Source organism: Phaethon aethereus (assembly GCF_964289735.1).
Source record: "Phaethon aethereus genome assembly, chromosome: 15".
NCBI lineage: Eukaryota > Metazoa > Chordata > Aves > Phaethontiformes > Phaethontidae > Phaethon > Phaethon aethereus.
The window spans coordinates 3,295,564-3,321,378 of record NC_138591.1 but is presented as its reverse complement, the minus strand read 5'-3'; the positions used below and the strand labels follow the sequence as shown (position 1 = coordinate 3,321,378).

At 53.2% G+C, this 25,815-nt stretch overlaps 2 protein-coding genes across 2 annotated transcripts; both read left to right on the top strand.

The window, feature by feature from the left end:
• Window positions 1–295: 295 nt before the first annotated feature.
• On the top strand, window positions 296–7,470 carry GID4 (GID complex subunit 4 homolog; the record flags this gene model as incomplete). The annotated part of the gene is made up of 6 exons (XM_082006923.1): window positions 296–508; window positions 3,050–3,109; window positions 4,053–4,160; window positions 4,931–5,032; window positions 6,082–6,212; window positions 7,407–7,470. 6 exons carry the CDS (start codon window positions 296–298, stop codon window positions 7,468–7,470), a joined length of 678 nt encoding a protein of 225 aa, XP_081863049.1.
• Window positions 7,471–10,417: 2,947 nt separating this feature from the next.
• DRG2 (developmentally regulated GTP binding protein 2) lies at window positions 10,418–19,479 on the top strand. Its single transcript, XM_082006699.1, has 13 exons — window positions 10,418–10,745; window positions 11,959–12,119; window positions 12,556–12,645; window positions 13,832–13,892; window positions 14,899–14,989; window positions 15,423–15,495; window positions 15,648–15,738; window positions 15,934–16,031; window positions 16,654–16,730; window positions 17,178–17,266; window positions 18,218–18,276; window positions 18,703–18,756; window positions 18,843–19,479. The coding sequence occupies exons 1-13, from the start codon at window positions 10,682–10,684 to the stop codon at window positions 18,927–18,929; spliced, it is 1,095 nt and encodes a 364-aa protein (XP_081862825.1). The 5' UTR covers window positions 10,418–10,681; the 3' UTR covers window positions 18,930–19,479.
• Window positions 19,480–25,815: the final 6,336 nt, after the last annotated feature.

Here is a 25,815-nt window from a genome sequence, read left to right as displayed (position 1 = left end):
GCCGCCCCGTCCCGCAGGGGAGGTGATGTCGTAAACTACACTTCCCAGCAGCGCCCGCGGCCGCGCCTGCCGGGAGGAAGCGCGTGCCCCGCGCCCGCGGCCAACCGGCGCCCGGCACCGCCCCTCCCGCAGCGCCCGCGAGGGCCAATGGGAGCGCGCGGAGGCGCTGCCGGGAGGCCCCGAGCCAGGCGGCGGCGGCGACGGCCTCGGCGTGCGGGGAGCGGAGGAGCGGAGCGGGCGGCGCTCCCGGCCGCGCTCGGCCCCGGCCACGCTGGCGCCCGGGGACCCTCCCGAGATGCCGGTGCGGAGCGAGCGGTGCCGTGCGGGTGGGGCGGCGGGTTCGGCCTCTTCGCCGCCCTCCGGGGCGGCCGCCAGCAGCCTGGTGCCGCCGCCCCCGATCAACACGGCGCAGCCCGGCGTGGCCACCTCGCTGCTCTACAGCGGCGCCAAGTTCCGCGGGCAGCAGCGCAGCAAGGGCAATGCCTACGAGGTGGAGGTCGTCATGCAGGTGAGGGGCCCGCCGGCGGCCGCCTCCCGCCCGCCCCGGGCCCGGCGCGGCGGGGCACCGCTCTCCTCAGGCCGCGGTCGCCGTTCCCGTCCCGCCGGTCCCCTCAGGCCGCGGCCGCCCCACCTTATTCCCTCCCGACCCCCTAAGGCCGCGGTCGTTCAGTCGCCCGTCCTCTCAGGCCCAGTCGCCTTTCCTCCTTCTTCCGTCCCCCGGGGGCTGCCGTCCTCTCTGGCCCCGTTCACCTCAGGCCCCGGTTGCCGGCCCCTGCCGGCTCGGGTCGGTGTCTGCCCTTCCACTATTCCCTCAGAACCCAGATGTTGTTGTGCCCCCTGCACAGTCCCAGCGAGGCCTGTGGCTGAGGTGGGCGAGACCCCTTTCCTTTAGTCCCAGCTTCCCTATTCCCCTCAGCCCCAGTGAGTGGGACTGGGGTGTCAGAGGCATCAGGGAACACTTCCCGTCAGGCCTAGAAAGGCCTGTGGTCTTCTGTGCCTCTTCTCCTCTCTGACCTGGCTGTGCTTCCCCTGGTTCCATCAAGTCCGGTGATGGCTGTGCGTTCTCAGGCTCTGGAGACATCTCTGACCCCCTGTGTGTTCTCCCTGCCTTTCAGGATCCAGGGAAAAGACCCCGTCCTATTCCCCACAGGCCCCTGGAGCAGTGCCTTTCCCTCAGACCCAGTGAGGCCCAGAGCCACTGCCCTGCTCCCTTCCCCTCAAACACCGAGGAGCGAACACAAGCCTCTCCTCCCGACACTTCTTTTCCCCGTTCCCCTCAGGCCTGGCAAGGTTCCTAACCCAGGATCCTTACCCTGGGATTACAGGATACACCCTTCAGGCTCTGGGGTGGCCATGCACCTCTGTGTCCCACAGGGCGGAAGGGTAAGAGCCTGCCTTAGAGTGGGTGGTGTCCTGGGAACTCCTTACCAGTGGGACAGCCTGTATTACAGGCCTGGCTGGAAATCAGTAGGGATCCAGGCCCCAGTCCCTGACTGGCAGAGCACAGTCTGGCTGGACCTGGGACCCAGGGTTCCCCATCCCTAGGGTGTTGGGGGCTCCCCCAGGCTGAGCAGGGAGCCTGGGGCAAAGCGCGGTGGTTTCTCTTTGGCAGGAATGCGGCCAGAGAGCTGTAGTGCCCAGCTGTGCTAGGGAATCGGGACGCTAGCTCGTGTGGCTTTCCCAGTCCTCCCTGCAGTCATTGTCACCCTGCGTGCTTTATTTTTAGTCCCAGGCATTGGCACGATCACTTTGGGCAGAGCTGGTGAGGTGTGGAGTCATTAGTACACAGGCAAGCCAGACATCTGATACACGCTTTCCTATAGAGCACCCTGCGAGTCACAGCTTTCTTCCCAGTTTGGTGGCACGGGATCTGAAGGACGGTGGTTGAGCATGTGGCAAGTGCAGCAATGAAGCTTGACGCGTGTGCTGGCGTTGTGGAGTAGTGTCAGAGCCCCGGGGTCAGCAGATGGGGTAGAATTTGAACCGGACTGTCTGTTTTCATGTACGGTCCTCCACTTGTCAACAGCACAAGCGTACCTGGTGTGGTTTGCTGTGATGGGGACATCCTATGGCTGATCAGCTTCACTGCATGCTGCCTTCTCGCAGGGGCTGGCTGTGGCTTTGTGCTAAAAATGCTGCTGTTTTGTGCGTGTCAGCTGAGGTGGCTGCCTGCTCTCTCTGTGCTGAGTGCAGAGAAATGTTGCTTTTCTTTGATCACAGGTGGGGAAGATCCATCTTCTCACAACTGATGTTTGCTCTTCCCCAAATAACTCGCTGTTTGCTTTGAAAACTGATCTGGAGACACTGGGCAAAAGCTTGGAAAATCCTCTGTTTTTTCGGGTGCTTGGAACAGACACAGCCCGCTGCCTAATTCCTGCGCAGCAGCAGTGAGGTGCAGCCCCATAACTCAAAAGAAGGGTGGCATAAAAGCATTAGATCTGGGAGAAAGGCCTCTTTCAAAGTGCACGAGACATTGTCTGGCTTCTGTGCCGGCTTTGGCGTGCGCTGTGCCGCCAGGCTAGGTACTAGGCAGAGAGTACAGGTAGCATGTTAGAGAGCTGTGGGTCAGGCCTCTTAAATAAGCAGATGGTGAAGTTCAGGGCTGTGCTTTCTTCCTCTAGCCTGACTTATCTGCAGTAAATAGATGTTTTTTACTATTCTCTCACCTGAATGCCAGTTCGCTGCTAGCGGTGGGCTGGGGGTGTGGGTGATTATGCCAGTGGTGCTTTCGCTTGGAGAAAACTGTGAGTGTGCTCCTTTTGGGTGGAGAGGGGGGCTTTGCTTCTTGTCGGGCAGAGGGTGCTGCCTCAGTGTGGTGGAGCTGGAAGCAGGGGAGGGGGTGGTGTTGTCAGGCCTGGGATGTCGAGGCTGTCAGAGGTGAGCTGGGCACCTATGAATGATCTTTCTGAGTGGTTCCCAGCCATGGGGCAGGGCTGCCAGTGTGAGCTGGACAGTCTGTACCAGTTGAAGCTGAAATTAGCCTTGGAGGGTGGATCAATTGAGTACCTTCATGCCTATGCTTATGGTTGGATTTTGCACTCTTTTCTAGCATGTGGATATGGAAAACTCCTATCTCTGTGGATACTTGAAGATTAAAGGCCTTACAGAGGTGAGTGTTAACTGCAAAATAACAAAGGTGCTATGTAAAGGGTGTTCTTTTTCCTGGTCAGCTGGGAGAAGCTGCCACCAGAAATAGGAAGTGGAGGGATTAAGCATACAGTAAATTTGACCACTGAGTAGTTTAATAGCTTCATTCTGTTGTTCTTGGCACGCTGAGCAAGTACAGTGGGCCTCAATGGGAGTCCTGAATGAGGGAAGCTTATCTGGCATCCCTTAAGGTCTGAGCAGAACCAAATCTGACCCTGCAGTCAGCTTTAGGCACTCTACCAGTGGTGGTGTGTTGCTGAAAGAAAAGGAACCAGGACCCAAACAGTCAGATTTTTACACACTTCCTTCCTGATCAGTTCTCTAAGATCTGCTCATGGTGTCGGACAGTCGGTGAGAACTGTCTCCCAGGGGTGATGCTTCTTTCGGCTGCAGTGCACTGCGTGTCTGTCATTACCCGGGAGTGCTTGGAGAAGCCTGCTCACCCCATCTGAGCCTGCTATTCCCTGCCTGTCTTCTCCTAATTGGGTGCCAATGCAGAGCTGAAGAGGAGCACCTTCTTCCCTGGGAAGTGACTTAATCCAGCCTTTGGGCTTGGTAGCTAGTTACGCAGCAACTGCCGGGTATCTACTGAGGAGCGGTGCTGGCTGTAAATGGTCACTTGTGATCATCCAGCTCTGATGCAGCTCCTTCTGGTTTCATGAAGGGAAGAGAAAGGCAGAGAGAGGCTGGAATAAGAGGCTGTGCTTGCGTACGAGTCAGGTTGAGATGTACGGCAGGACGAGTCAGGGTGCTGCTTGGAGGGACGGGAGCATCGGCCTCAGATTGCTCGGAGCTCTTGCTGCGAGATCCTGCTTTTTGCTGAGCGCATTCACCTCTATCTGTGTTTGTGTTTGTCTCTTGGTGACAAATCTTCTGACCTCTTGTTCATCTCTCTTCTCTCCTAGGAGTACCCAACCCTCACCACTTTCTTTGAAGGGGAAATAATCAGTAAAAAGCACCCTTTCTTAACACGCAAGTGGGATGCTGACGAAGATGTGGATCGTAAACACTGGGTAAATAAGTCTGGGGTGCAGACGTGGGTCTGATGCAGTCCTGGCTGAGCAGCTGGTTTGGAGGTGAGGTGCAGCGTGTACCCATGCAAGAGCTGTCAGAAGGGCCTGGAAACCTCTCCTTTTTGGGTGTCTGTCTCTCTCCCCCACCGGCACCTCTGCAGCTAGAGGTCCCTTCAGCAGGCGTTGGCTGTGATCCAGGAGAGGAGAAAAGGGTGTCTTGTTTTCCCCTTGCTGGCCCCGGGGTTGGAAGGGAGCAGGAGCAATCCCCGTCTCTTGACCCTCTAGGAGAACACGCTCCTTGTGTTGAAGGCTTATCGCAAAATGGAGAGGTGCCCCTCTGGGACAGGCAGGGCTGTTGGTACCTGTGTCTCAGCCATGCTTCCAGCCACCTTGGTCCTCTGCTCGGGACGGGGTGTGTGTGCCACTGCCCTGGGTCAGGGCCACGGCAGCCAGCTCATTGCCTCGCTGCCTTGACCTTTGCTATTGTTTGCCAGACTTTGATGTTTACTATGTTTCTGTCAAAATACCTTCGTCTGGAGGTGTAGGAGCTTCTCCAGCCAGGTTGGATATGGCTCTGGGTCTTTGGCAGTCCTTTGTGTTTCCTTGTGCTTGTCCTGGGGTGTGCGTTCAGCATTGCTCCAAGGGAAAAGCAGACCTTTTGGTGAGGAGGTCCTGTTCTGTAGCAGTTCTTCCCTCCTAAATAGCAGCTGATGCTACTGAGCTCAGCTCCTGGAATAAGCATCCTGGTGTTTTTTTCTTTTTTGTTTCAGGGGAAGTTCCAGGCTTTTTACCAGTATGCAAAAACATTTAACTCTGATGACTTTGATTATGAGGATCTGAAAAATGGGGACTATGTCTTCATGAGATGGAAGGTAAACTCTGCATGTCTCCTTCTCTGAGCTGCTTACAAGTAACTGAGAGGCTTGTGGTGCATGAAAGCTATGCTGGTTTAAAGACAGATCTCACCCGACCCACCTTGTAACCCACCATACTTGCAAATTCCAGTGTGACTCCTGTCTAGCCAGCTAATTGCATCCTTAAGGACTGCAGTCATGGCTAAAACACAACAGGAAAATCTTGCTTGGTGAAGCTCCAGAGGATGAGAGAATTGGTGTCTCCAGTCCCTGTGTGGGGCCTGTGTGTTTGATGCAGACTGGTCAGCCTGCAGCTCTCTGCTCTTCAGCTGGATCGATTCTTCCCTCCTTACATGAGCCTTGTGCAGCTGGGAGGGAAATCATAGAATCACAGAACGGTTTGGGTTTGAAGGGACCTTTAAAGATCATCAAGTCCACCCACTCCCCGTCCCCCATGGGCAGGGACACCTTCCACTAGGTCAGGTTGCTCAAAGCCCCATCCAGCCTGACCTTGAACACTTCCAAGAATGGGGCATCCACAACTTCTGGGCAACCTGTTCCAGTGCCTCACCACCCTCATAGTAAAGAATTTTTTCCTTGTATTTAATCTAAATCTACTTTCTTTTAGTTTAAAACTGTTACCCCTTGTCCTGTCACTACAGGCCTTGGTAAAAAAAACTCTCTCCATCTTTCTCATAAGCCCCCTATAAGTATTGAAAGGCTGCAATAAGGTTTCCCTGGAGCCTTCTCTTCACCAAGCAGGCAGCTCTGATTTCTGATTTTGCAATAGGCCTCTAGTTTTCAGGGGGCAGGTGTTGAACTGAAACTGATCTCATACACTCTTAAAACTGGTTCTGTTCTCAGTTGTCTGCTTCCCTGTAAGATGCCTACGGTGGCAAAAGCACACGCTGGTCTCTGTGGTGTGGGCTGCTGCGAGTGCAGGGAGTGCTCAGCCAGGAATGCCTTTGTGTTAAGGGGGGCCAATATTCAGTTTGGGAGGGCAGATTGCAGCGGAGGGGTTAGTATTTTACTGGCATTTTAAAATACGGTCTGTGTTTTGTGTGCAGGAACAGTTCCTAGTCCCAGATCACACTATCAAAGACATCAGTGGTGCTTCCTTTGCTGGTTTCTATTACATCTGCTTCCAGAAGTCAGCAGCATCTATAGAGGGCTATTACTACCATAGAAGTTCAGAATGGTAAGGAAGTTTCCTTCCTCCTGCAGACTGAAAGGTGGCTCCTCAAACCAAGCAGTGACTCCTCTTCTGCTTGTCTGCAGCCTTGGGAGTGTCCAGGCAGTGCTTCTCTGGGCTGGGAAGGAGGTTCAGTCTGACGGCTGGGCCTGGAGGCGGAAGGGAGGGTGTGTGTGCCATGCTTGGCCACAGCATTCTAGTGCAGCCCTTTTTGCATGGCTGGGGATAACCGGGCTGGCAACATGATGGAGGGGAAACAAGAGGTCTGGAGATGTGGTGTGGCCCGGCAAAGCAATGGCCTGGTGGTTCTGTGAGGTATGCTGGGAGGCAGACACCAGCTGTGGTTCTCTAAAAGCTTCCCTCCAGAAGCCTGGTCTCCAGTCCAAACACTCGCAGGGCTTGCCTGCTCCTGCCCTCCCGTGGGGACAGGCAAGAGTAGGGCAGCCTGGTCTTGTGTGCAGGGTTGTGCTTCCTCAGTTTGTACTTTGCTCAGTGATTCAAGCTTCTCCATGCCTTGGCCCTTCAGAGGCTGTCAGAGGGGCCTTTGAGAGGGAGCTTGGTGCTTTCTCATATGTAATAGCTTGGCTACTGCTCCCTTCGGGCAGAAATCTTGCTAGGCCAGTGCTTTGTAGTCTGAGGTCCTTGGACTGTTGCTGTAAGAAACAGGGAACAATTGAAGTGAATTGTTTGGTTTCTTGTTAGAGCCACCTGACAAGTAGCTGTGGAGAGCTCTTTTCCCTCTGACAGCCTGGGATATTTGTCACATGCAGCAAGTGAATCTGAATCTGGAAAGTCGCAGGGGGAGGGAAGGTACCTGGGAGGCTTTCAGATGAATCCCCTCAAGCTATGCTTTGAAAGACCTGATTGTAATTTGCAGTTGTAGCAAACACCATTTGAACATGAAAGTTGTTGAACTTCAAATGGTGTCCAAAAACCACAGTCAGCCCACCTCGAATGCAGCCTGGCTGCAGGTAGCTCAGAGGCATGGGAATGGAAATGAGGAACGATGCCAAATCCTCACGGGGTTTTGGCACCAGGGGTAAGTGGGTGTTGAGTGTCTGAATACCTCTGAGACCCTAAGGGGGAAGAGAGGAGCCAGCCACCAGGATGTCTTCTCCTGCCAAGCAGGAACTTGGGGAGTGCTAAGGGAGTTCTGTTGCTCTATGTAATCCTCTCATCCATCTTTTTCCTCTCTCCCAGGTATCAGTCATTGAATTTAACTCATGTTCCTGAGCACAGCGCTCCTATCTATGAATTCCGATGACAGCTGTCCAGAACTGATACCGCACAGAAGCAAACCGGGCAGGAGAGCATGGCCTGCCAGGAGAACTGTGTCCCTGTCGAGCACAGGAATGCACGCTTCTCTCCTGCCCCTCGGACTCGCGAGAGAGAGCCTGAATGTTAACCCACCCAGCCCAAGGAGCGTGGCTGCTGGAGCTTGATTCTCCCTCCTGTCGAGTGGCGATTTGATCTTTAATCTGGTTTTAAGCTATCTTTAAATGCACTTTCTTATTGCACAGCTAGTTTCTCTATCACTGAAATTCCTCCTGGCTGTCCTCTGGAAGCTGTTTCTCAGTAGCTGGAATCAGTGGTTTGTCCTCTGAGTAATAAGAAAATATAAGCTCAGTGCTTATATTTTCATTGTTACAGCCTGATATGGGTTGAAATCACCAGGACTCGGGTTTGTTGCCCAGATTGCCAGCTCTGATGCTCCCAGAGCCGGGTCCTGTGTGTGAGGCTCTGCTTGGCAGAGAGCTGCTCAGCTGCAGAGCCTGGTGGGGGAGCGTTGGCTGGGACAGATAAGGCTTGAATGAGTCTTTGCTTCGCCTTGGCTAACGAGGTTAGCCAGAGCTGCAGATCTTTCAGGAACGCTGGCCCTTTGGAGCTGGGAGCTATTCCAGTGTCTGGATATGCCACTGGGAATTAATTTGATGTATGGACTTCCAGGCTCTCAGTAAAGTGGATCTGAACTCTGCTTATAGGTGTATATTTGCTCTTTACTTAAGTTAAGGGTAAAAAAAAAAAGAAAAAAAAAAAAAAGAAAAAAAAAGACTTTTATTAAAGGACATATTTTTATGGTTCCTTTTCCCAAGGACCCTATGGCAAATGCACAAGTACTCAATTACATTTTACCGTTTTCACATTGAAAACTGGGAATGTCTGCGTTAGTTTTTATATACGTGTATGTAACCAGCTAGCCGCTTTGGGAAAGTAATCGGAGTGCAAGTGTTGAGCAGCATCGCAGGAACAGCACTGGGACTGTTCAGCACTTGTACTCGCACGTCATGCTTCACCAACACCACTGCTTGATACCTTTTTACAAGGCAAAAAAAAGAAAGGAGAAGAAAAACCCAACAAAAAACACCCCAGTAGCTCTTCTCTGACTTTGAAATGTTTCAAGTGATATAACTTAAGGCTTGTGTGCCAAAGTGTGTGTGTATGCGCGTGTGGTTTTTTTTTTTAAAGACATTTTAAAAGTTGGCCTCGGTTGTATATTTAATGTCACAGTCCCACCTGCGGGGCTTTTGTGAGAGTTTAGTTTGCGTTTTTATGGCTGTTTTAAAAACAACCCCCTTAAAGCAGGCTTGTGTCACACACTGACCGGGTAGGTGTTGAGGACTGGTTTGCCACCTGGAAGATGAAAGCAAAGCCTCCGCATGCCTAGCACCACGGTGGTTTGGGTTTTCTTCTTTTTAACTAACTTTCTTCCTTTTGGCAGCATGTCTTGTTTATTGCAGCAGCTGAATTGCTGGTTTAAGCCTTAAGAAGAAAGTATTCAGCTGTCCACTGAGCCCCTTTCCTCTATTCCAAGTTGGGATCTTGTGTGATGGGACAAGTGGCCAGGCTGGTCTTGGAAGATGATGCGGAAAGCACCTGCCTTGCATGTGCTGTTTGCCGCAGATGAATCCTTTTCCCCAGCACAAATGGAGAGAGACCAGCTTACGGGAGAAGCAGGGAGACCTGGCCGTTCTGTGGGGCAGGAGTCCCGCCGCAATGAAGGACGCCTGCACCGTTGTCTTGGCCGTTGCAGGTAGATGTGTAGAGTAGCACGAAGGCAAGCGGGAGAGCGATTCGAGGCACGGAGGGAGAGTGGCTGCGAGCGGAGCAGTTGGGAAGCGGATTTTATTTTGCTCCTCTTGGAGAAACTCTGCCCTTTTGGCAGTGGGCAGAGGGGTTTCCTCACGGACGGTGCTGGGAGACACCCTGATTTTAGAGGCAAAAATTGGCAGTGCTGTTCCACTGTGACCAAGCGTGGGGGTGAAGCCTCCTCCCAGGTGCTGTGTGGCTGCAGGGACCCAGCTCCCAATGGCTCTTTGCAGCCCTCCAGAGCTGTCTGTGTGCAATATTGGTGGCAGCACCAGGCTCCTTGCATTCCCCAGGGCTGTCGGTGCCAGCGTGACACTTGGGTCGTGGTTTAGTTGAAGTAACACTGGTCGTTGGCAGAAGCTGGGTTAGGGAGGATCCTGGGGTGGTTTAATATGTATAACTACCCCAAAACCTCTGAAGTTTTTCTTTGAGACTTGGTATGTTGTGAGAAGGCTGGGGAAGGGGCATCCTGCTCTCTGCCTGTCTCCTTCCCACCATCCTGCAGCCAATTTAGGCTGAAATCCAAAACTGCCAGGGTGATGCCACCCTGTGGGATGCTTGTGGCAGGTCATGGAGCCGAGAGGTTTGCAGGGTCTGTCGGTGTTCAGAGCTTCCCTCCTCTAAAGCCTTCGTTTTGGTTTTCTTTTCCTTTGACTTGTTTGATGAGCTAAGGAGAGATGTTACGTATGTCGCGGTGTGGTGAGAGAGAACTGACCAGGGAGGATCTTGGGTACGGAGGTAAGAAGTGGGGTGTTTGGTCTTGGAAGAGGTTGCAATGTCTCTTTTTAACTGTGCTGGCTGCAGAAGGGGTGTACTTGTGGGCAGACGGAGCAGGGGCTGAGGAGGCGTTTTGCAGAGCGATCAACGTCCAAATTAAACATGAAATGTATTTAAGGGGTCTGTGTCTGTGTGTGTTTGTCGACCAAAGCGTTTCTCGGTTCTGGGGGAGAGCCGTGCTTCATTTCCTGCTTCGATGGTTTCTCCAGGAATCCAGTAAGCTGCTGATTGCCTTAAATGCAGGATCGTAATTAGAGGAGCAGGAGGGAGCAAGGCCTGGTGTGGTGGGCTCCCTGTGAAACCTACTGGGTTTCTTAGCCCTTTCCCTATAAGCACCTCTCGCTAGCCCTCTCCTTAGCCTCATTTCCCGGGCAGCTCGCACTGACAGCCAGCTTCAGCGAGTCCGTGGGCGCCCACCCGTGCCCTAAGGGTGGCCGCGGGCGGAACGCGGAACGCGCGGCGCGGGAGGCGGCCGGAGCGGCGCGGCGGGTGCACAGCACAGCCCGCCGAGGGTCGGCCCGGACGTTTGAAGGGGACGGACGGGCCGGCGGCGCTTCCGGCGTGCGGCGTGCCGGGCCTGGGGAGCGGAACGGGCCGGGCCGGCCCCCGCCATGGGGATCCTGGAGAAGATCTCCGAGATCGAGAAGGAGATCGCTCGCACGCAGAAGAACAAAGGTCCGTGCCGGCGCGGGCGGCCAGGGGCTAAGTTACCTGAGGATACCGGGCAGGGTAGAGCCCTTGGGGGGGTACGGGGGAAGAGGTGGCTGGGGGTAAGGGAGGCTGCTGGGTTATGGGGGGCGTGGGAGAGGGTCCGGGGGAAGAGGCGACGGCCTGGGCCATGGGGGAGGCGGGATGTGGGGTGGCTTGTGGAGCGGGTGTGGGGGTACAAGCGGCTGGATCGGGGTGGTTGAAGGGCTTGGGGTGGTGGTGGCTGGGGCAGGGTGAGCCCGGAGGCTGGGGTGGGGTGTAGGGGGGGCTGTCCCTCCTGGCAGCCACCCTCTTTCCCCGCTGTCGATGCCCGGGCCCCTGCGGGGGGAAGCCTCGGGCCGCACGCTGGAGGAGGTGAGGTCTGGAGCCGTGGCAGTGCCTCAGCTCTCCTCGGAGCTGGGCCCGGGACCCCAATGCTGCCGGCGCAGGGGGTCCAGGGCTGTCTGCTGTGGGGCCCCCGGGCTGGTGTTGGAAGGCCTTAACGTGAGGAGGGGACGGGGAGCAGAGCTCCCTTCTGGTTCTGCCAGGGAGGGTGCCTAGCACCTTGCTGCTTCTGGAGGCTTTAGGCTGTGGTAAATAATGGAAAGGAAAAATAGGAAATCCCGTAAGCTTTTGGGTTTCTTGCCCTTCCCTGTTACAAAGAGACGTTCTACAAAAATAAGTACCTTTTTTTTTTTTCTGTATCAGATGTAGATTCAAATGTTTTGCTAAGAATAAGTCAATAAAGTACTTTCACGTGTGTGAGCTCCAAGTTAAACATGTCTTTAAAAATTGACAAGAACATGTGGGGGAAAAAAAAAAATCTTGCATTTTTGCAGTGCTGAATGTGACTGAATGTAAGGAGCGGCCGTTCCCCCTGTGATCTCCCCGTCCTGAACTGCCTCCCTTCACCCGTTCATTCCTGTACCTGCTCTCCCTCTGGCTTGCTCCTTTTAACCAGGAATTTTTTGGCTGTTTATTTGTCTTGAGTCTGGCTTTCTGTGCAGGTTACTAGAAGGTTTGCTCTCAATGGACGATATTTCAAAAGGTTACAGAACAGCTGTGGGGTAGCTCGTGTGTGTGGCAGTGGTTAAGACCTTGACTGAGATCCACAGCGTTTCTTTTTAGGAACGTTCGTATTTCTAGAAGTGACTTACTAGCAACTTTCCATCAACCAGTTGTTGCCTTCATGTTATTCCAGCCACTGAGTACCACCTCGGCCTGCTGAAGGCAAAGCTTGCAAAATACAGAGCTCAGTTACTAGAACCCTCCAAATCCTCGGCTGCTAAAGGGGAAGGCTTCGATGTGATGAAATCTGGAGATGCCCGGGTGGCGCTGATCGGTTTTCCTTCTGTGGGTAAGGTCAGTGAGTGTCTACGTTAACCACGTGGCATGTGTGTTCCTAGGTTTGTGGTTACCAGTGGCTGTAAAGCAGATATCCATTTTCTCTTTGTCTTTTACCTTCTTGCCATGAGTTAACAGAAGGTTATGATATGCTGAGAGCTGAAAGTTAGAGCTGGGGGAAACACTTCTTCATCTGTGCGGTGCCCTGTGGCAACAGCCTGAAACTTGGTCTTGCCCAGCCACAGCGCTGCTGAGAAAATAGCTGAGAGTACAGGATTTACCTTCATTCAGTGAAAGTGCTGGCTGTCCCATCACCTCCTCGGTCCCTGTGCCTGGAACAGCCACAACACGACTTCTAAAAGCTGAGGAACACTTTGGGGTTGCTTGTTTTGCTGAACATTTACCGGTGCTTCCATTTGTGTACCTTTAGTGATGCTGATTTCTTGCATTTTAGTCCACATTTTTGAGTTTAATGACCTCAACTGCCAGTGAAGCTGCGTCTTACGAGTTCACAACCCTGACGTGTATCCCAGGAGTCATAGAAGTAAGTAGGATTCTCATCCCTTTGGCACAGAAATGGTAAGAAACCCAGACGTGTAAATATGTCTGTTCACACCAGTTACACTTGTGCTACCAGTAAGAAGCAGTGATATCCAAAGGTCTGTGCTGACTTCTGCTTTAAACTTTAGGAGGTCTTGCATGCTTGCAGTATCAGGTCTTCTGCAACCTGCAGTGCTAATTTAGCGCTTCCCTTGGCTACACAACTCTTCAGGATTGACTGCCTGAGCGGGGTTTCATATGCTGCCATTTGACTGACCAGAGCAATACGACAATTCTCAACTGAATTTTTTATAACCGCTATTGGCGCCATTGACCAGATGGCTGGAAACCTTGACAGATTTGTTTTTAATGAAGCTTTAAAAGAGGCAATCTGTACTGTGATCAATTTGGAAACAAAATCCAACTACTCCTGTCCTTGAGGAGTTGTATTAGTGGTGGCCTAAGCATCCATAAGTAAAGCAAATGATAAAGGTCATAAAACTGAAAAGTGTCCAAGAGCAATGAGAAAATTTGGGTCAGAATTGGAAGCTGAGTTAAATAATGAAAGTAACCGTATTCATATTGAAATAAACACAAATATTGTAGCACATCCAAACACAGCCTTGAGCTGCAGTCACTCGTTAAAGCCATTACTGAGGGCATCACTGCAACAGTAGCTTGAAAGCTAATGCCCCTGTGGATCTGATGGACGAAAGTCTCCTGTTGTTTCCTGGTGTTGTAAGACATGCAACACATCTGAATGGTTGTGATCCATCGCAGTAAGAGATGGTGGCACTTGCTTGTCACAGTGCTTTCTTGCTAGACCAAGAGAGTAGGTTGGGTTTTGGTTTTTTTTTTCCTTTTCATCTCACCAACTCAGGATAACGCTACACTTCTACTGTGGTGTTTTCCTGGTGCTTTGTCAAACTGCAATCATGTGATGGTTTAGGAGGCCAGGACCTAACATACCGCAGTATGTGGTGTTGAACACAGCTTCACAGGAAGCACTCTGGAGGCTGTCTTGACAAAACAGAGCCATCAACTGTGTGCAAAGTTGTCCTGCTCTGTCAGGTTCATTCAGTTCCACTCTCTGCCAGCTTTGGATCCCCAGCACACGCTTGGGACTTTTGAGGTAGCTCAGGTGCCCTGCACAAGGCTTTCAGCTGTCTGTCCTTCCGTTTCCTTTTCAGTACAAAGGAGCCAATATTCAGCTGCTGGATCTGCCTGGAATCATCGAAGGAGCAGCACAAGGTTGGCTGATCTCTGTGTTCATGTAGAGTAGGGATTTGCCCTCAATAGCGTACCTGGGTGTCTCAAACATTAGCAGGTTTCCTCGGCCAATAGTTCCCTCATTTGCTTTCCAGATTTTAGGGTCCTTGATCTTATGTGAGGCACGATTCTTATCCTTGAGCCCACGTAAGGTTCTATATGTAGCAGAAAAGATGCTTTTCTGGAGGTGGGAGCCAAAGCAAGCCAGTCACTTCTCACCTTTTTGCGTGAGTGTTATCTTGCTCATCTGTTTTGTGGTACAGAGGAAATCTAAAGAAAGATGCTAGAGAGGCGGAGGGGGAAATTACAGCTAAACAGTAACCTCTTTTGACTAATTTCGTGAATTCCTGCCAGTCCTCCTGTGACTCCTGATTCTGGGAAGAGGTGTTGGCTTTGTCCCTTTGCTTCATCATTGTCCAGATTGGCCAGTTGTGTCAGAATATGCCTTAGGAAACTTTGGAAAATCTCCTAATGGTCTCATGTGTGTGGGTTTTTGTTGGTGTATTTTTTTTTTTTTTTTTGAGGAGCATGGCCTGGTTAGTAATGTCTCTCTCCTTATTGACCAGAAAGCATACATGACCTTTCTGCACAGGGGCCATAGGCCCACATCACTGTTGTGGGTAAGCTGTCTCTGCTGCCTGGAGCTGCTGCCATTGCACATGTCTGGGGATGTCTGTCCTGCTGGCAGAGCTGTCATTTCCGTCTGTGCAGCTGTACTCAGATAGCTTTACACACACTGGTTCATGCAACCTGTGGTGCAGGAACAGCAGCAAAGAGTATTTGTTAGGGCTTGTGCTGGACATAAGACCATACGGATGGACCAGATATGCTCACTCAGGGCCCCCCCAGCCACTGACTGCAGCCAGTACAGCATTGCAGGATCTTTTTCCTTGCTTCCAAGGAGCTGTGCAGGGCAGGAGTCCCAGTCTGTTGCAGAACTCGTAGATGGTTTCTCTCCCTGATGTACGGCCATCTCCTCTCTTCTCAGGGAAGGGCAGAGGTCGGCAGGTGATAGCTGTGGCCAGGACAGCAGATGTTGTTATTATGATGCTGGATGCCACAAAGGGTGAAGTACAGAGGTAAGTGGGTGCTGCTGGGCACTTGGAGCTGGGTGGTGGTGGGCCAGGTTCAGGGGTTCTCACGTGCCCAGAAAACATGCCAGCTCCCTGTATGTCCTGTGCATGTTGGGCAACCAGTATTTAAGCTATTGAGTGCGAGACAGAGGTTGTACTCCACTAGAAGCACTCTAGCTAACTGGGAGCAGCGTTTACAGAGCTCTCTACAGATCTCCACTTGGGCTTCTCAGCTGACGGATCATTCCCCCAGGATGGCCTTTCAGAGATGGGGATGTCAATCTAGATTTCCACCACAGACTGTCCCGCGTTAGCTGTGGTTTTTAGGTTGCAGTGAAAGCTTATGGCAAGGCTGTATCTACTATAGTTAAAAAGGAAAGGTGTGGGCATCACCTGACTGGCCCAGTCTCACAGGTGCTAATGTGCAGTGTCCCTACAGGGCCCTGCTGGAGAAAGAACTGGAATCTGTAGGGATCCGGCTGAACAAAAGCAAACCAAATATCTACTTCAAGGTGAGGTTTCCTGGGCTGCTGCAAGCACAGCTTGTGTCTGGCTGCCTCCTGAAAGCCAAGGTCACTGTGTGCTGTCCCTCCTGTTGGACAGACTGAAGGGGCGTTGCGGATCTTGCAGACTGTTCTTAGGTTGCTTTATTGCTTCCCTGCAGCCGAAGAAGGGTGGAGGTATCTCCTTCAACTCAACTGTCACATTGACTCAGTGCTCCGAGAAGTTGGTGCAGCTCATCCTCCATGAGTATAGTATCCTTTCCTAAAACAGGAGACCTCTGAGCCATCAGCAGCTCGTGAGTCAAGTGGTACCTGCTGCAGGACAGCCTTGCTGTGTCTTTGGTGCTTGCTGGGTTGAGAACAGGCTTTCACAAGCAAGCTCAGCCTGTTGGCTTACAGTGGTGTGTAGGTGTGTTGGGATTTGGGCCTTGACAATGTTCATCTCAGAAATCTTCAATGCTGAGGTCCTCTTCAGAGAGGACTGTTCCCCTGACGAGTTCATTGACGTGATTGTAGGCAACAGGGTCTACATGCCGTGCCTCTACGTGAGTATCTCAGAAACAGCCTGCCTTCTGCAGCACCGAGCATCTCCATTCTTTGCTGAAGGAAACACTGGGTCTTCCTGCTTCCTAAAGCAGTAAGGATTTGGGGTTTAAGAGGTGGAAAGCGTACCTCAACAGGGAGCCTTTTGTAAGCTTGATGCATGCGGCTGTGCTCTGTGTGTGTTCCCTGTGCCCTCTTGTGGCTGGCTGCCGTGGAGCAGCACGAGCTGCGTGTCCTGGTGGCGTGGGGTTTGCTCCCACGGCGCAAAGCCTTCGGTTCCTGTGCTGCAAGCTCTGCGGCTTGGGCTTTCACTACTGGTTCCTTATGCCAGAGGTCACTTAACGGCTCTGTTTGATAGCAGCTGGGTCTATAGTGAAATCCAAGATACTGGAGAACGTGTTGCAAGTCATCCCAAGGGTGAACTTTAGAAGACCCAAACTTACATTTAGGCTTCTGAATTTTAACAGTTTATTTTCCTAAGAGCCTTGGCTTGTCCTCTGGCTGACAGGATTTGAGATTCTGTTTTAGATGCTGGAACTACCTTGTTGTGCCTATGTGCCTTTCTTCCTTGCAATGGTGCTGAATTGGCTTCCTAAAGGGTGTGTTGTTTTTCCTTTGATCTAGGTTTATAACAAGATTGATCAGATATCTATGGAGGAAGTGGATCGTCTTGCTCGGAGACCCCACAGTGTTGTAATCAGGTAGGACCCTGTCACACTGCCTGATGTACTGGCCCGGATGGTGTGGTGGTTCATTTCATTCTCCCTTCTCCAGATTCCCTCAAGAAGGGGCCTCTCCCAGCACTGCCTGCAGCTGCTGGGATGAGAAGCAGAGCTGCTGGGCAGCTTTTTCCAGGCTTGCTTCCCCCAGAGAGGCAGACTGGCTTCTCCACACTCTCTGCAGGCCAGCATAAGCTAGTCTAGCTTGTTTCCTTAGAAGTGCTGATATATCTGACTGGGGCTTTGCTGCTTCAAAGCTGCTTGCCCTTCTGAAAGCCATATTTATTTCACCTTGTGTTTTTCCTTTGCTGGCCTCATTAAAGAATTTTCCCTTGTTCCCTAGCACTTTAATAAGACGTTTCACCTTGTTCTTCTGGATCTCTAAAGCACAACAGCAGTAAACACGGAGATGTTGCTGGTGTTTTGCAGCTGTGGCATGAAACTCAATCTGGACTACTTGCTGGAGAAGCTGTGGGAATACCTGGCACTCACCTGCATCTACACCAAGAAACGAGGACGTAAGTGACCGTTAGCTGAACAGAAGGTTCGAGAGGCACAAAAGGCTGTGGCTCGTCAAAGGCAGACAGGCTGCCAGTGGGGCTCGGATGCCTGGCTGTCAGTGATCTTGTGTGTCTTGGAAATGCTGCAGCTACGCTTTCCCTAACCAGCTTTCAGCTCTTGGGAAACACTTTCTGTTCCATCTCATCCAGCCATGCGTGTATCCCCCCACAGCCCTCCTATTCTCTCTGCACTAGAAAAGCTGAATTTTCATAAGACTTTGCATGATGATACAAGGAAGTACAGTCTGCAAGTTCGCAGCTTTTTTCATTGTTATGCGCACTCTGTGATGAACTGTTCATCCCATCACTACCCAGAAGAGGTCTCCTGCTCCTGCTGTGAGAGGTTTGGTGATTCCCGTGCCAGGCTCCTGAGGCTCAGGAGTGCCTTTGATCCTCCTTTTGCTTTACAATTCACTTGCAGCTTCTCCCAGTGATGAAGGCATGTCTATAACTTGTTCCTGTTTGGTTGTGAACAGCTGTGACTCTGAACTTGGATGGATATGAGGAGATTAAGGAACTTCCTATGAGCTTGTTAAGTGATGAAATCTTGGGGATTTTACAGAAAACTACAGAGTGGTTTGGCTTTACTTGAGCAGGTGTGTGCTCAAGTAAAACTTGGCTAGTTTTTTTTTGTCCTAAGTCAAGTATTTGGAATGGAGTTGGAGCGGGTGAATTGTGAGGAGGCTGTTGACTGTGTGACGTGGGTAGCCGTACTTGTGGGTACTGGAGTGTCTACAGAACTGATTTGATGCTTTCAAGTACGCAGCTACCTGTTCTGTCTGGAGCTGGCAGGTGTAACGGAGGAGGAATTTGGGAGTAGTATGGCAATGTGAGGTGGTGTCAGCATGTTAGAACACACTTGATGGAAGTCTAATGCTTTTTTTTCCCCCCTCTCCTGCTTCTCCACAGAGAGACCAGACTTTACAGATGCCATTATTCTACGGAAAGGGGCCTCTGTGGAGCATGTGGTAATTTCTCTGCATCTTTTATGTTTCCTTGTCTGTAGAAGGCAGGTTCCTCTTGGAGCCTGCTATGATTTGTGCTTCATAAAGCTTGGGATATGTCAGTGTTTAGTTGGGCTTCTCCTTTTGTTATTTTTACTGATTCCATCTGCCTCAGGTTTCTTTCCTAGTTGCTATGAAAGGTTTAAATAAAATTGCTTAATGCGGTCCAGTGCAAAAGCACATGGAAGCAGTGGGATGGGGCTTTTTATGTGGACTGGTGATTCCTGTGTGTCTGTTCTGTATTCTTTCAAGTTCTGTTAACTGGCTTCTAAAGTCACTATTGTAATTTCTGACATAGACCTGAGTGGCTTCTCACTCCTGGATGTTCAGCAAGTTGTTTGCAAAGTAGTGTCATTGAACTGCCTCACACGCTGTCTGTCTGTCTTGCAGTGCCATCGAATTCACAGATCATTAGCCAGCCAGTTCAAATATGCCTTGGTGTGGGTAAGTGTTTAACAGCAAACAAATTCCCTGTCCTGTGTGTCTCTGACTGGTCTTCTCCTAACCCTTCTCCCCCTTTTGCTTTGAAGGGCACAAGCACAAAATACAGCCCTCAAAGAGTGGGCTTAACCCATATGATGGAGCATGAAGATGTCATTCAGATCGTAAAGAAGTAACCCTCTTTGCTGGTGCCTGGCCTTGTCTTTAATCACTAGAATTGGAACTGACCACATAAAAGCAAAACAAAACAAATAAAAGAAAACAAAAAAAAAAAAAAGAAAAAGGGAGAAGTGTTCTACAGCCAAGAAAGCAAGAAAGCTTCTGTGAAGCTTCTTCTCTTGGAGAAAGGCAGAAAATGAGGCTACTGTACTTGCAGGTGGGGATGGGGAAGATGGGTTTCCATCTTGCAGCATTTCAGGCAAAGTAACGTTTCTTAAAAATAAAAATGAAGCCAGTTCTTCTAGGACACAGTTCTCACAGCAAGCAATGTCCTGCCCCTATAGGGTTTGCACATGGATCTGTGTGTTAAACTTCCAGTGGGAAGTTTATGAGTTTGTGTGAACAAGTCTGGCCCTGTGCTTTGGGACAGGGGAGCCAGGGCTGAGAGAACATTGCTAATGCTTTGCTGCTTATCTAGTCACTTAATTTAAGCACTGATCTGAAACACAAACAAAGTTCTCCCCTCCCCTGCTTATTGGACACGTTGTCTCTGCAGCTTTCACCGTTGGAGACTTGAATCTCTGTGTCCAAGACAACCCCGGTGAATTTGTAGTGGTCCCACCTCAGTTAACATCAAAACGTGGCACTGCATGCCTCTCCTTAGCTCTGCAGTTGGCTTTGTTGGACATCTTGGTCCAACTGGTACTGAGAGAGATGAGAAATGAAAATTTGTTAATGAATGATTAATCTGGGCAAACTGCAGCAGGGTACGATCAAAGAGCCGTAGACTGCAGTGGGGATTTGCTTCTGGCATATCCCTCATCGAGGAGCTCTCTCGGGAGTTTCCTCCTTTGCCCTTGTCCTCCCCGTTAGTCCCCAGGAGTATTACTGGGGATCTCCTGTTTTCTCAGTCATGCCCCTAAAATTCCAGTAACAGCTCTTTGAGCTCAGTGTACCATCCCATGCCGTGGGTTTTACCCCAGCCCTGTTAAACATTGTTGCTTGTCTGGGTATTTTTCATCAGAAATCTGGGATTTTTCTAATCATGCTTTTTCATTGAATACTGATGCTAAACAATTCAGAGTGCCTGATAGAGAACAGCTCTTTCCTTCTGGGATCAAGAGTTGCCAATAGCTTTTATTTTCTTTCATTGAAAAAGGGTTCGGTCTGATGTGGATTCTTAACTGTGAGGACAGGTCTGATAGCAAACTTGTCTGAGCAGGGCTCCTTCCCTCTCCTTTGTGCTCCTCCCCACCCCTCTCAAACTGATCGAGCAGAAATGGAAGGATTATTTTATTTGAGAAAATAAAAGTTGCTATTTCATGTGAACTGTAGGTGTCTGCCTGCAGTGGGTAGACGGTTTGGTGTGTTTTCTGACTTTTTTTTTTTACCTTCGGCCACCTGAGGAATCCTGGATGCTGTTGCAGGAGGTTGTAGGTGGGAGTAGATTGTGAAGCGGCTGCAGGAGGGCTCTGAGGCTGGAGGGGAATTGATGAGGCCTGATGGGAGATAAATAGATATTATACGCAATACCCAAGCTAAGAAGGTGACTTTGAACTCTGTAAGTTCCCTTCCTTGTCCCTGGCTTTGTTCACAGCTGGAGTGCAGAGCAAATCCCGACCGCGGTGGCAGCTAGTGGAGAATGAGCTCCAAATTAGCCGCATTATGCCGGAGCTGGCTGGAGAAAGCAGGCACTTCTCTGTGTGCACTGGGTGGGATGCCGTTCCAGCACATTAACTTGCCCTTTAAATTTCCTGTGAAGGTTGCAGAGGCAGAGCTGCCTGCACAAAGAGTTCCTTTGGTTTCATTTTGTCCCTGTGTTTCTGACTTTTCACTCCAAACCTAGGACCCTGTCAAGCCCCGGCACACGACCAGGCAGCCAGAACTGCTTTTTGGGCTTCATCCTTGGGCCAGGTGGTGTGTGGAGTTGGGGAAATGGCAGATGCTTGTGTGAAGCTGAAATGCACAGTATTGCCTGCTAAAACATGTCCTTGGTTAGTGCCTACCTCTCGGTGAGTTCTGGTTTCAAATTCTGTAGTCTAGTGTGCCATCATCTAATTAGCCTTACTCTTCATTTAGTAAACTGGGCATTTCATCCTGTTCAAAACAAACTGATGTATGGTTAAATTTGGAATGGGGATGAAGTCAAAAGGCTTAAGCCAGAAGCAGCTAACTTCTTTCTTTAGTGGGAGTAGCTTTTCTGCAAGCAAGTTTATAGCTGTATTTGAAAACGCTTGCATTTAATTGCAGTGTTCATTCTTCCAGACGGCTTCCCTAATTGTTCTGCACTAATGTTAAAAGCTGCAAATGTTGCAGGAGCAGGTTTGCCTGAAGATCTCTCTGAATCCTGAGGAAGTAAGGTCCTAAGGGCAAGGTGGGGGAAATCTACTGCAGTGTTAGGATTGTACCGGAGCCTCCTGAGGTTTATGGAGTTGGTCAAGGGCCCCCGTTAGCTCTGTCGGGGAGCTAGTGAAGGGAGATGTGCTCAGAGCCTCCTTGCTGAGTGTGTTTGGAGAAAGGCTCTCTTAAAAAAAAAAAAAAAAAAAAAAAAAAGATAAGGATGAGGCAGGCAGGAGCTGTGTGTTTGCCCCCATGAAGAGCAGCGCAGCAGGGAAGGCTTGGCTGCGCGATGCTCAAGCAGCCTGGCTGGTGGTCTGCTCTCCTGGGCTGCACCCCCCTGCCATTCCTCTGCTCTTTCAGCCAGCTCCAGTTTCATCAGCACCGTACCCTGAGCCCGGAGGGCTGCGCTGATCCTGCCCTGTCCCTGGGCCCGCCTCGCTTGCGACGTGTGGCCGTGCGTCGCTGCTGAGCAGCGCTCCAGGTGTGAAGCGGGGTGGATCGGCTTCGGCACACTCCATCAGCCACCCTCCATCTAGTCCTGGAAACGGCGGCGGCCCGAGGCGTGCTCTGTTTAAAATGCCTGTTCCAGGCAATCAAGCAGGTTTGATTGGCTGAACACTCCTTTTATAATTTAATTTAGTTGGGAATCGTTTGCAAGGTAATAAAAAGAGACTCTGACTCCAAATACATTCATTTAATTCAATGAGAGACAGTTACTGCGGCGGGCTCGCCTCAGCCAGCTTCCCTCACCCCCTCACGCTGACATCTTAAAGTGCTGCTCAGGGCTGTATATAAGAGTCACGATCCGCAGTGACAGCTTAATTGTTTCAAATGCTGACAAGGGTCACCCCAACCAGCCATCCCGCATCGTGCGGGGCTGGCTCGGGAGGCTGCGGAGAGGAGGATTTATGGCTGGCAAATAGTTTTGAATTCCTCTGGTTGCGTCTGCTAAATGATGAACCTGCCCCTTGGGGATTGGGGCTATTGATTGTAATTTGCAGTTAAGCCCTCGCTTTCCGAGGAATCAGCATAATAAATACCCGCCGCATTACGGCAGGGACGTGCCTGCACGGAGGAGAAAGAAGCGGAGGTTTTTCCTGGTGCAGCGCCTGCAGCAGGATGCTCCCGCTGCCCCCGCGTTTGGGAGAGCCGCGGGCTCTGCCGCTGGTTTGGTGTGGTGCAGGAGCCCAGTGCTGGAGGGGGGAGGATGAAGCTTTCCCAAGGCTCTTTGGGGCTGATCTTGGATGCTTTGTGAAGGCAGGTGGAAACATCCTGCTTGTCCTGGGGAGGAGAGGGTGGTCCGGTACTGTCAGGATGATGCTGTGGTCTAGATCCCTCCTCCCTGCCTGGCCTGGGGTCTGCTGGGGGGTTGTCCCAGACCCGCTTTGGAGGAGAGGGATCCCCATGTCCCTGTGACTTCTCCTCCTAAATTTGCCTTGGCTTGGGGGCAGGAGCGGGCCGGGGCCATTCACCAGCTGTTCACATCTGGGGTTCAGGACACTGCGAGGTGGCACAGATCTGCATCCCAGGAGGGAAGGGGCTGCGGGACCCTCCAGCTGCCTCACCGGGGAAAGAAAGGACAGGGACCAGAGCTGGCTACCCCTCGCCCCTCCAGCCGCTCCCTCCCTGATGTTCCCCAGCTCTGCAGAGGGAAGATTAGCTCCCGTCCCTCTGCTCATGAGTGGAGATGAGAATAATAGCCGTCATCAAATATGCATTGGATAGCAGCAGCCTGCAGCTGCCATGCAGCAAATGTGGTCCCGCGGCTGCCGCGGGAGCGACGATCCCCAGCGGAGAGCAAGGCCAAGAGCACGACGCTGGCAGAGCCGGGGTCTTTGGGCAGCACCGAGCCGGTCCAGTGCCATGCGGGCGAGTTAGGCTACCCCAGGTGAGTGGCTGTGAGCCCCCCAGCCAGGCGCCTTGTTCCCTGGGCTCACAGGAAGGACCAGGGAGGGACCTTCGCGTGCCATGTTGGTCCTATGCAAATGCTGCAGCGTGGGGCTCGGCTCGTCAGGGTCAGGGCGTACGGTGTCCTCTCGTGTCTGGTTGTCCCCGCCTGTTTTGCTGCCTTTAGACCCCTTATCTCACCTTCTGACTCGCACCTTCCCTACAGGCCCGGTGTTCCTGCTGCCCCCTCCTTCCCCAGGAGCCTCCGCCTCATGTCTCCTACCACCCCTTCCCCACGTTCCTCTTACCTTGGGGCTATCTTACCCCGGGAAAACTGCCTGGCCCTGCAGCCAAGCTCTGCGGGGCCCCTGGGCTCGGCGCCGGGGCGATGGCATGGGGCAGTGACCCGGCTCCGAGGCCACCAGCCAGCATTCTGGGTGCATGCCAGCACCAAGCCCAGGACGCCTCGCGCCCAGCTGGTCTCTGCTTCCAGCATCTGCTCCGGCCTCTCTCCTCCCCGTAACGCCTCCTTTGCGGGCAGCTCTCGGTGTTGGGCAGCGGCCAGCAGGCAGGGACACGGTCTGCAGCCCCCGGGAGAGGCTGGGTCCCTGTCCTTGGTTTGCAGTGGGGAGCTGGGAGGGGGTGGATGTCGGCTCAGGGGGTGATGGATGCTCAGGAGGGCAAGGAGAGAAACCCCCTCGGGGGCTTGGAGGACCGTGCTGCTGTCACAGTGCCCATCGCTGGAAGGGTCCAGCCCGTCCCGGTGCTCCCGGCATTCCTGGGCTCGTGGCTGGAGCTGCGAGAGCTGTGGCAGGGCTGCCCTGCCTGCGCACGGGCGTTTAAAAGTGGATGCGCAGTGATACAGAACTGACGACGGGGAAGGGGATGTGACGAGAGATGCCGCAGCCGGGGGGTGCCTGGGGCTGGCTCCATGGGGCCGGGGTGCAGAGCTCCCACGAGGCACGGCAGCGGTGGGGCCAGCGTGGCATGGGGCGGTGGCACGCGGCCCTGCTCAGGCTGTAACTGGAAACGGGCTGTAAGTGGACCCGGGGCCAGCTGGTCACCACAGATCTGCCGCCCCGGGAGCTCTGCCCCGCCGATGCCGGCGCTCCAGAGGTCCCGGGCACCGCACGTCGTGCCGGGCTGGGGCGGGCGAAGCAGAACTTTGGTGGCCAAAGTCTCCCTTCCCCTTTGTGCACCCAGCCCTGGCACGGCCCCGGGCTGTGGTGGGGCAGGGGCTGCCCTGGGCCGTGTCCCTGGGGCGAGGTGGCTTTCCCTGGCTCAGCCACATGGCTGGAGCCGTTCAGGGATGTTGGGGTCAGAGGATGCTCTGGGCATCTGGGACCCTCCCTCGTCCCGCTGCTGGATGTGGCTGTACCCAGACACCCTGGAAACAGCCACCACGAATGGGTGCCCCACGGTTTGGGGTTCATGGCTGTGGGTTCCCCCTCTGCCCCCCAGCATCTGCCACCATCCTGCGCCTGGCTGCCCCTTGCCCAGCTCCGCCGTGCCGAAGGCGGGCGGGGAGCGCTCTGCCCTTGGTGAACAACCCAGGGAGGCGGCGGGGGCCCGTGGGGGCTGGGACTGTGAAAGGCAGACCCTGTGGGGGTGAAGCCTGCTGGGCTGAGGCCAGGCTGCCCGCTCCCCCTTGCTCTCCCTTCCTCCGTGTCTCCTCTGGGTGCGCCCTCGTCACGGGCGGGCACCGCCGGCACGGCCATGGCCCGGCCCGCCCGAGGGTGGTGGGGACAGAGGTGGGGACCGCCGAGCGCCGCGGGACGGAGGTGGGGACCTGCAGCAGGGGACCGAGGAGGCGGCGTCAGCGTCCGTGGTGGTTCCCTGCCACATCGTGGTGCCCGGGCGTTGCTCCGTGCGCCCACGCCGGGAGGAGGGACAGGGCGGTGCGCTGGGCCAGGCTCCTGCCCTGCGGCCAGAGCAGGCTGCATCAGCCGCCTACGGCACGGTGGTGATGGCAAACTCGTGCGTGGACCGTGCCGGTGCCGCGGCAGGGTATGCGAGGCGATGCTGCCCGCGTGGCTCGGGCGCTGCTGATGCTCTTTCCCACTGATCCTATGTTTCTGTCACCCCATAGATCTTCTCCTGACACCCGCCGGGTGCCTCCCCTCCTGCTCTGACCCCCTGCTCTCCCTGCAGCTCTGGGGTGACCTCCCTCTGCGCGGACCCCACCGGGGCGTCTCCACCCAGAAATTAATGCAGGGAGGAGGCCAAAGCCATCACTTCATGCTGATACCTCCTCCGCCGCAACCGTGGCAGGGAGGGACCAGGCTGGGGAGAAGACCGTGCCGTGGGGTGCCAGCTGCGGGGCTCTCCTGGGCCTGAGGGAGGCCAATGGGCTTGGTCCAGTGACTGCTGCTGGGTTTTGGGTTCCCGAAGCTGCTGCACAGCTGGATGCTACTGCCGCTCCTCCTCCCATGGGCCTCCCCAAATACCCCCTGTGAGGGGGTGGTCCGGGTGCTGCCCCTGCCCGCGCTGGTCCTGCCGCTGCCCGCAGGTGATCCGCGCGGGCCAGCAAGTTCCCACCGCGGCTGCTTAAACTTTCATGAACCTGCAGCCGCAGGAATCCAGCCCTGGCATTAACTTTTGATGTGGTCACCCTGCGCCCGGGCACGCGTGTGTGCAAACACGCTGCCGGCACCACCACGGGGCACGTGTGGCACA